Here is a 9695-nt window from a genome sequence, read left to right as displayed (position 1 = left end):
CAAGCGATCTTCTGTCAGAGCGACTGTTCCGGCTCGTTCGGCCCTCAGCCTCCCCACCCCACCTGTGGCACTGCCGGCACTGCCACTGTAGGTGTTTTTCACTAGGGTCTCCTTTGAAGAATACTGAGAAATGAACCAATCTGCTGAGCACGATGACTAACGATTTGTTAACGTAGAGACTACTGTAACTACCCTTTCTGTCTTTATTAGGCCTCAATTCAGAAAAAATATTTACATGCATTTTTACCTTTAAGCACATATTCAAGTCCTAAATGTAAGTGTTGTCCTAAGTAGCCTCTTGCTGTTTTTTTCCATCCATAGGAATAAACGTGTCCTGCATATCCACAACAAATACACAGGCAGTAACAAACCCCCCCCGCAACCAGTATGAGCTTGTCAAATTCACCAAAAAGCAAACCCTCTGAATACTTGAGAGAATGGTCTTTCTTCTACTGCAGTAGGACTCTGGGTTAAGGACAATGTGAGAATTTAATGTTTTGGGTCTTGAACTGAAGAGACTTTTCATTTTTCAAGGAATTAAGTAAAAAACAGCAGCAGCCACCAGAAACAGTCTTGGCTCTAACTGAAGTGAAATTTGAATGTAAATGGTCCTCCTCCAGAACCAAAGGGGTTGAATCCTTGCCACGTGTTCCAGTTCCTGTGGAAAGGGTTGCCACCACCCTGCTGACTCTCTGCATCCAGCGGGTCCTCTCCTGCATCAAACTTCCGCCTCATTTCTGGAGGAAACAAAACCACAGTGGAATCATGGCACAGGAGTTAGGGCAGTAACATCAAGCATCTTTGACGACCAATAGGCAAATGATCCACCACAGCCACCCACCCAAGGCCAGAGAGCTGCCATTATCATTTGACAGCTTCTGTAGAACCTAATTACTTTAGAGTTTTTCAAAGCTGTCTGGGAGACTGGCAGCAGAGAAGAGACCAGCTCTGTGAAAACGCTGTACAAAAAACTTCAAACAAATCATTTAGTTTAAACCAAGGCAAGACAGTACCTGGCTGTCCCATAGGACAGGCATGGATTTAATCCGGAACAAGACAGCTGTATTTGACCAACTGCATCCCACAAATAATCGGAACATTCTGTCCTTGCTAAGTTTATTGGATCTATTCTCTCACAGCTGCGCTCACTTAGGATGGTCCGAGGACAGACCATGCTGTATCCTACCAATTCTTCACAACCAGTGAATTCCACTACTGATCATTCATCAACAGCATCAAAGCACACAGAGCCTTTTCCATGTTCTCCAATAAGCTTTGAAATCAAAGCTCAGATATTCAGAGGTCTGGAAGCTTTATAGTTTTTCTTGACATACACAACATGGTCACTAAAGCTAGAAAATGGCCTAGGAAAAAATATCTGGATGAGCCAATCTGCCTAATTATTACTTTGGTGATCCTGAACTGGAGATGGGAGCCTCTGAAATCTACATCATCTCTCTTTGCAATGGTCATACAGAAACAGTTTAAAGACAAGAACTTCACATATGACTCTGGCTGGGGGGGAAGGTGTGTTGTTTGTTTTGGCTTTTTGTTTTGTTTTTTATTTGTTTGGGATTTGGGCTATTTTTGTTGTCAATTGATTGGGTTGGTTGGTTTGCTTGGGTGTTTTTTAAAGGAGGTGAGATAACCACCCCACCCCATTTTTTATTACATTCTTGAGGCTAAATGGTCCAACCCCTTCTGTTCATTGTTTGCTGAGCAGACATCAGGTTGTCTAGTCACCACACCACAGTGTCTCCCAGGAGTGACTGTATTCCTCAATTCCTCCCCCTTTTCGAGAGCTGACCAGCAGACAGGCAAACCTGACAGGGCTCCCTGGGACCTAGGGACTGGGCCAGCCCCAGAAGCTCAGACACAGACCAGCAGTGACAGCATCCTCTCCCTTAAGCTGACAGGAGTGGAGAACTCACTCCCCTGCCCTCAGGGAAATGCTCCGTGTGCACAATGCATCTCAGCTTTGATACACACCACAAGTGTCCATTTTGAGGGCTTCTCTGGAGCGCTTCAGGTGCTGCTATCATCTGAATGTAGTTTGCAACAGAACTTTAGGCAGGAGTCACCCACATCCTTAAAAGAAGCATCTCCAGAGTTAATCAGTCCTAGAAATTCCTTCAAGATGATATGCTAAAAAGAAACCTTTGAAATAATAAATATTTGACTTTTAAAGTCACATAAACACAATAATAATAAATAATTCCCTCTGACTTCATGCCATGGACTGGATGCAAGTATTAGTGCACTGCTTTGTCAAGACTGATATGGGGAGAAAGGGAAGCTGTGATGCTTGCTGTGACTTACACTTGCTTCATTTTTACATTACTGTAAAAGAAGTAATCAAAAAAAAAGTAGTCACTGCATAAGAACAATCATTACCTGGGTCAGTGAGGACTTCTTTAGCAGCTGCTATATCAATGAATTTCTTCTCTGCTTTCTTCTTTTCTTCCTCACTCTGGAAGTTATCAGGGTGCCACTGGGATGCCAGCTTCCTGTAAGCTTTTATGATTTCTTGCTTTCGAGCATTTCTGGATTGACAGAATCACAGATAACAAAATTTTCTTCTTGTTCACATGTCACACAGGTTAATCTAGAGGTTTATTTTAAAACACAGAGACAGTAATTAAGGGCATCAGGAAAATGATGAGGCACTAGTTAACCTCCTGCAGATGGCACTGAAGATTCTTTTACACAAAACACAGAGGAAGCAGGTTACAGCTTTAAACAAAGATTACCAACTCTTTCCTTCACCACTCATCTACTTTCCCTGGAAAGATGCTACTGCCAGCTACCCTGCAGACTACGGCTCCCCTTCTGAAGAATTTATAATTGGGTGAGTAAGAGGAGGCACAAAGAGCAGAGATCAGTTAGTTTACAGCTGGAAGGATGATCAATGCTAGTTTGGAACTGCATATATTTGGTCCTCATTAGAAAAAGAAGTCATCAGTTTCTCAAGGTTAATGGTAGAAGTATTTTAGACACCTTTCAGTTAGTCCTCTCAAAGTCCTCCAATCTATCACACTATCTGCCACAATTTTATTTTTTGCTCAAATAATTCCTTCCAGTAGGAAAGTGAAGGTAGCGAGACACTGGAACAAAAGCTAACAGCCAAACAAATTCAAGTGATCAGCCCTAGATGTACTTGTTTAATAATCAACTTTCACAAAATCATCCCACATATTAATATATCTCACCTTTTTACTCCTAAGATTTTATAGTAATCCCTCTTCTGTGATTGCTTCAGCATCCTCTGGGCACGTTCTAGCCCCTCCCGAATCTGCTGGTCATTTTCACTATTGGCTTGAGCAGTTTCATAGTCTTTAATAGCTTTTATTAAAAAAAAAAATTACATTAGTCTTTACAAACTTCTGTTTGAAGAACTCAACTGCTCACCAAAACTGAAGTTTTGCTATTACCGTATATAAACGGCAAAACTACTTCGACATGCCATAGGTTGTTTTTTTTTTTTCCCCAAAATTAGAAAACCCTGGAGTAGAGGAGATTCATTTTCACACGTAATTACACAATTTTCTCTCTTTAGGTTCACCACACTTTTTGGAAAGGAAGGAGAAGGGCGGTTACTAGCGGTAGGTCAGAATAGTCCTCTGGATGTTAACACAGTCACACGGATGAGCATAACAAGCATCCAGGATTGGGATGAAAAGGAAGAAGCAAGTTTCAGCAACTAGTATTTGAAGAGCTCACTGCACACTGTTAGCTCCACTTTGCTGTTCAACTGAATGATGCATTACGCAGGGTTTTTAAATTAATATTCCTTCTTCTCCCACAGTCTGCATTCAATCAACACAATAGAAAGCCTCTTAAATGACAATCAAGAAGGATTTCAGATTACCAGAAAGTTCGGACTGTTAGTGAAAGACAAGTATTTGCTTCTTAACATCTCTGCATAATATGCAGACAGTTCTAAGTTAAGGGTTGTTCCCCCCCCCCCGAAGGCAAGCTCTCACTTATTTCAAGAGTTGCATTTCTCAGGAAAGAAAGTGAGAGAGATGCTGCAATGTATTAATGAATTTAAGAAATTCCAGGTCTACACTTTAAGTAAACTATATTATTATTGTAAGTGGTAACTGCATACTTAAGATACCAAGTTTAAATATCCTTTGATATCAAGATTTATCAAGAGAAGCAACTGTTCAAGTCTTTAATGAGACTGCTCTTCTTTCACTGTTCTAATCCTCAAAGTTTCATTTGCAGACGCAAGTCTCCCAGGCTTCTCAAATTAGACAAAGTACTTGCATCAGATTATTTCCAAGCAGATGCTATTTCTCAGCAGGTGTTACATTTGTTTTTCACTGTTTCTGAGCAAGACAGCAGGAAGTGCTAATGAATTTGTATTACCCAGACACATGATACCACTGCAATCTTGTTCTGGATACTGAAAAAAGTTTCCAAGTATTTCCAGTGCCCCAACACTTGCACGTATTACAAAACGAAATTTCCATTCATTTTCACATCACTAGACATTGTCATTTGCTGCTTGAACAGAGCATTTTGCCTTCTGCTGATATTTTTAATAATTTGTCCAGTCATTAAAAAACCCCAAGAAACAGGAGCGTACACTAAAGCACGTGCCTAATATGAAAACTAATAAAAAGAATGAAAGTGCAGGGATTTCATTATGCTGCTTTACCACTCCAATGACTTTAAGCACCAGCATACTCAATCGGCTTCCTGTAATAATGGGAGGTTCCATCACAATGTTCTGCCAAACACAGATCCGGTTGCCCAAGTTCACTAGCACCCCATCATCTACAGCACGCACCACTGCTGGAAACCAAGCTGCTCAGGGGTCAAGTATTTGCAATGACAGTACTAATTTCCCCTTTTTTAAATTGACTCCCTTATCTAAAGGCTGCAAGTATTAAGCATAACAGAAGACATGGTTTCTAGTGCTGCACATTGCAGAGAGAATGCACCCAGCACACCTAACGGCAAGTATATTTTGCACTCTCAGTTGGAAGGGACTTCTGTTTTGATGGTGCTCTCCAGTGCAGGAATTTTTCGGAGAGCTAATTGCTCTCCCTACCTGAGGTGAGGATTGGAAGCAGGATGACAGCTTCCTGACCACAAGAAGTTTGCTATGAAACCAGAAAACTTGTTACTAATTCATAGTACACCATGTGAGATACTTAATCAGATCTTCTCAGTCACTATTTCTAAAAGCACTAGCACCTTACAAACCAACACAAGAATCACTGCTGCTTCTAACTGGCCTGCTATTTCAGAGACCATCTTTCTTCCTTTCATCCTGTCCCACGACAACAAAGGAACAGCCAGTTTTCAGTATCACTTTCCATTTAAATACTTCAGTAAAATCTAACTCTCAATACAAGAATCTTCACAGTCCCTCAACTACTAATTGCATTGTATCTCTCAACACCTTAGCTGGCTTTGCTGTCTTGCCTGCATCTTTAAAACAGTGATCAAGATTGGCCATTATTCCATACACAGAGTTAACTTCCTATGAAACATGAATAACCACAGACAACCTATGTCCACGTCAACTCTGTTAGAGAAATAACTTAATCAGTTATGCTCTCACTGAAATAGGGACTGTTTCCTCCACAGTAGTAGGATAGAGGAGGAAACAAAAACCCAAACAAAATATATCCTGACCAATTTTGAAACAGCAAGGTGTTGGGTTTTGTTTGGATTTTTTTTTTCCTTTAAGGAAATAGACTCCTGTACTTACAAGGTAAGCCAGAAAGGGAGTCATTACACATCTGTCTCTGTTGACACGTCCTGGATCCCATGTGATTATGAAGTAATTAAAACCATTAGATGAGAATCAGAACTCAGCTATACATACTGAAGTGCATCTTGCACATTTAACAATAATCACCTTCAAAGTTCTGACTTTTAAGTACTTCACAATCTCCTGTCTTTAAACAAGAAAACAGGTGCCTCCAGCTTGAAATTTTCTTGAGGAAAGAATGAGAATCAGCTTGCCCCTTTAAAGATGAGACTATGACTTTAATTGCTCTACTGTTCTCTACAGCAGACAGAAATCAGCCATCATTTTATAGCAGTTAAAACTGAAGGATAAGTGAAGACACCTTCAGGCAGACTAACATTAATGGACTATAATACTGTTTATGGAGGTTCTGCTGGAAGGCAGAGTGTCGCTACAAGCATCTCACTACTGTGAAGGGCAGGAGGAAGGCAGGGGATATGCTAAACAGGGATTTGGGGGAAAATGGTTCACCTCTAGCATGGTTGTCCACTCAGAACCAGGCGAGACCAAGCCCAGCAGGCTCCAGCCCAGGAAATAAGCTCTCCCAGGTATGTCCTCCCTGTGTTTCCTTATATTGCATAACAGAGAAGCATTTGCTCCAGGACAAGACCAAGCTGGCTCTGTGCATTTGCACAGGACATTGTTCCAAAACTTTTTTCCCCCCTCTCCCCTTTTGCAAGTTGCCAGATTCTCTCACCCTAGAGGAACCAGAAAGAGATGACCATTTAATGGAAGATAATGTTGGAAAGATCCAAGCTGAGATTCATCAATTTTGAGAAAACAAACAGATCATTTCTGTCCACTAGTAAGAAGCAAAAGTTACATCTAAGAGGACTCAGACCAGTGCCTGTTTGGCCTGCTCCTCTCTGTACCCTCCTCTAAGCTAAGATTCATACACAATGAGGAGGAGAAAAAAAAAAAACAAAACAAACTTAATTTGGACTCTCCTTTTGCCGATACTCCTTCTTCTTCAATCAAAAACCTTTGCACAAGCCATACTCTATGTAGATCCATAATCTGTACCTTTAACTGGTTTTAGGGAAGTGTGATTTTTCAATTTGTTTGTAAATCTATTTTTCCAACCCTGACCGAACTTATTTCCAGTGTACTGAAGTATAGAAAAAATGGGGAAAAAAGGGGCCTCATCACTGTGAAACCTTCCTAAGCCTTACTTTTAGGTAAGAGTATTATAAATATGCATTGTTTAGAATGCAATTCTAAACAATCAAAAGATAGAAAAACATTACCCTAAGAAAAAGACAATTTTTCCTCACACTTCAGGGGTTTTTTGTGTTTTTTTTTAAAGCCATCCCTTTGTACAAAGGTCATCAAGTTCTCTGAAATGCTGTTGTCTTCCACCCTTTTTCTTATAAAGAGGAAGACGGCTTGCCAGCCTCAGCAAAGAGGGAGTAAAGTCTACAGGGCTAATAAAAAGCACTGCCTGAAACCACACCAGACCTCTTTATAGCATGTTTTCATCTGAGTCAAGGAGGCCTAAAAAAAGAACAAAATAGGTATCTCATTTTTGAAGTGAACTTGAAGAGGTGAGCAGTATCATCTCACAGTGATTAATTTCTCAAAAGGACAAAAAAAATCTGAGCATGCTATTAATGAGAACAGCTGCCTCATGAATGTTTAAATCATAAAGATTTTTTTTGCTCAGTTGTGAATCAAAAGATCCAGTACCAGAATAGAGAAAAGAAAAATTGTTCTATGTGCACTAAAATTAATGGAACTAGTTTTCTGCAGATTGAAAGCCTACAAGCTCTTTTCCTCACCACATTGGACTGAAAGAGCCCAATGCTTCAAAGACTGCTGCATGACTGAGCACAGGGGTGGAACAGACAGACTGTCCAAATTACCTTAAGTCCGGTTTCTTGCAGAAATGAGATTCACTACATAAAAAAACCAACTTTGAAATTTATATATAGCACATTAGCAGCCAGCACTCTTAAAGAAGGTGGTCAACAACATAATAGCCTACTCAGAGACACCCATTACTCAGTTCGAACTTCCCAAGGCTGCAGATGGAACACACAAGAGTATTTATTTTTTGCAAAACCCGTATGGAAAATGCAGCCTCAGGAGTAGAATCAGTTTACTTGTCTTTGCAGTGCTACAGAGGCCCGCAGAGGTGAAACGATGCCTCTTACCTTCCTCTGCCCTCAACATGCGCTAGGGGACAGAACAGTATAGTTTCATGCTGCCATCTAAAGATGCTAAAATAGAGTTTCTAAAATGGATTTACATTGCCCTAGCTATAATTGCCTTTTATCTCTAAATGCAATTGTCTGACATTGCTGATTATATAAAATAGGTTTAGGTAAGTTGAGTAAGCTGTATAGTCTCCTAAAGCATCCTGAGCATAGACCACTGTTGTAAAGGCAACTCCGCTGTAGACAGAACAAGTACATTCCACTTACACTAATCAAGACAAAATTACTAGCAGATATTTTTGTAGATCTGCAGCTACCAGTGCTGATTAGGGATAACAACATAGCATAGAATCAAAGTGCAAGCTAAAAAATTTTTGAAACACTGACTGCATTTTAAACGTCCACAAAAAACTATGCGCAAACCGCATACAACAGTACCTTCTTCATACAGGTCTTCCAGCAAATACGCTTCTGCTCTGTCTTTCAGGGCATTCACATTGGTTGGTTCCAGCTGCAGAACTTCTGTGCAAACTTTTATGGCTTCTGTAGCCTGCTGATTCTGGAGAGGAGAAGGTAAAACAAAATTCATGTACTTGGGTGGGGTTTTGGGGGAGGGGTGTTTGTTTTAAAGAAATTTAGAGGGAGATAAGCAGAATTGCCTTTGATAAACAGTGGCAGATCCTTTCTTTGGCACGCGTAGCATAAATTGGGACGTCTGGCTCAGTCTTCATCACAGAATCATATTTATTGATAGCATCTTCATACCTGTTCAAATTGTAAGGATAAGCAGAGTATCATGAAATGCAATAATTTCAGTGTGTTACCATTTATTTACAAATTTTGAAATTTTAAAATTCACAGACTTTCACATCCTTCTAGCAACATACCTTAACAGTCTTACAGGTGTTTCTTACCGTATGTTTCAGCCCCTTCAAGAATTACATCCCCATTCCCTTATCTGGGAGACAGAGGAGCAGGCACTATGCCAGGCAGGCTTTTGCAGAAGGTAACAACTATCATCCCTTACTGTGCACAGTCAACAGTCTCTAGATTTGCCTCCCAACCAACAAACCACTCTGCACTTAGAAACAACACCTGACACCCGAGTCGGACCAAGTCTGGAGTTGTGCCATTAGCACTGTACAATTTGTATTTCTTGGTACAAAAGAAGTTCTTTATGCCACCTTGAATCGGGCGGTTGCTTTCTCCCTTCTTCTCTGCGAGTCTCATAGTAAAGTGTATTTTTGCTGTGAAGATTTCAAAGATGCTGAAGTTTCATAGTTTGTGTAAGACATGGATTAGAATGTTCACCTAAAAATGCACGTGTGTGATTGAACCCATTGGTTGCTATGAGCTAGGAGAAATTCAAGCTCTCAGAAGACTTCCTGAAAAATGTGCTAGTAGTGGATTAAATAGAAGAATAAAATTAAGAGTCCAAACGAACAGCTGACTTAAAACTGTCTTCAGTTGTGCCGATTAACATTTCTGATGTATTTAATTTTAAAAAGCCACCCTGAGACCATTTAATTACTTGTTGGGATCCTTATAGTTGGATGTCATGGGCTTGGGAACACATAAAACTGAAATAAAGCAAGAATAATACAGAGGCATTGTCTAACCAGGGTGCAGTAACACCCATCAGTCAGATCCACTTGTGCTATCAACGCACTGCAGTTACTAGGTGGTTTTAGTCTAAAGATGTGGTCCTTTGATCACAGAATAGTCGAGGTTGGAAGAGATTTCTGAAGTCATTTGGTCCAACATTCCTG

General features: G+C 40.4%; 1 protein-coding gene across 1 annotated transcript in view; it reads right to left on the bottom strand.

Moving 5' to 3' along the window:
- Positions 1 to 495: 495 nt before the first annotated feature.
- DNAJC3 (DnaJ (Hsp40) homolog, subfamily C, member 3) overlaps positions 496 to 9695 on the bottom strand; it is a gene marked incomplete at its 5' end in the record, with an annotated part of 26376 nt that continues 17176 nt past the window's right edge. The window contains 5 exons of the mRNA XM_010138473.1: positions 496 to 737; positions 2395 to 2543; positions 3210 to 3342; positions 8365 to 8485; positions 8586 to 8691. Coding sequence (XP_010136775.1) covers positions 580 to 737; positions 2395 to 2543; positions 3210 to 3342; positions 8365 to 8485; positions 8586 to 8691 — 667 coding nt within the window. The remainder of the gene's footprint in view (positions 738 to 2394; positions 2544 to 3209; positions 3343 to 8364; positions 8486 to 8585; positions 8692 to 9695) is intronic.

This window comes from Buceros rhinoceros, unplaced genomic scaffold, assembly GCF_000710305.1.
Source record: "Buceros rhinoceros silvestris isolate BGI_N320 unplaced genomic scaffold, ASM71030v1 scaffold15856, whole genome shotgun sequence".
Taxonomy (NCBI): domain Eukaryota; kingdom Metazoa; phylum Chordata; class Aves; order Bucerotiformes; family Bucerotidae; genus Buceros; species Buceros rhinoceros.
Note: the sequence above shows the minus strand (reverse complement) of the source record. Positions and strands in the feature narration are given on the sequence as shown.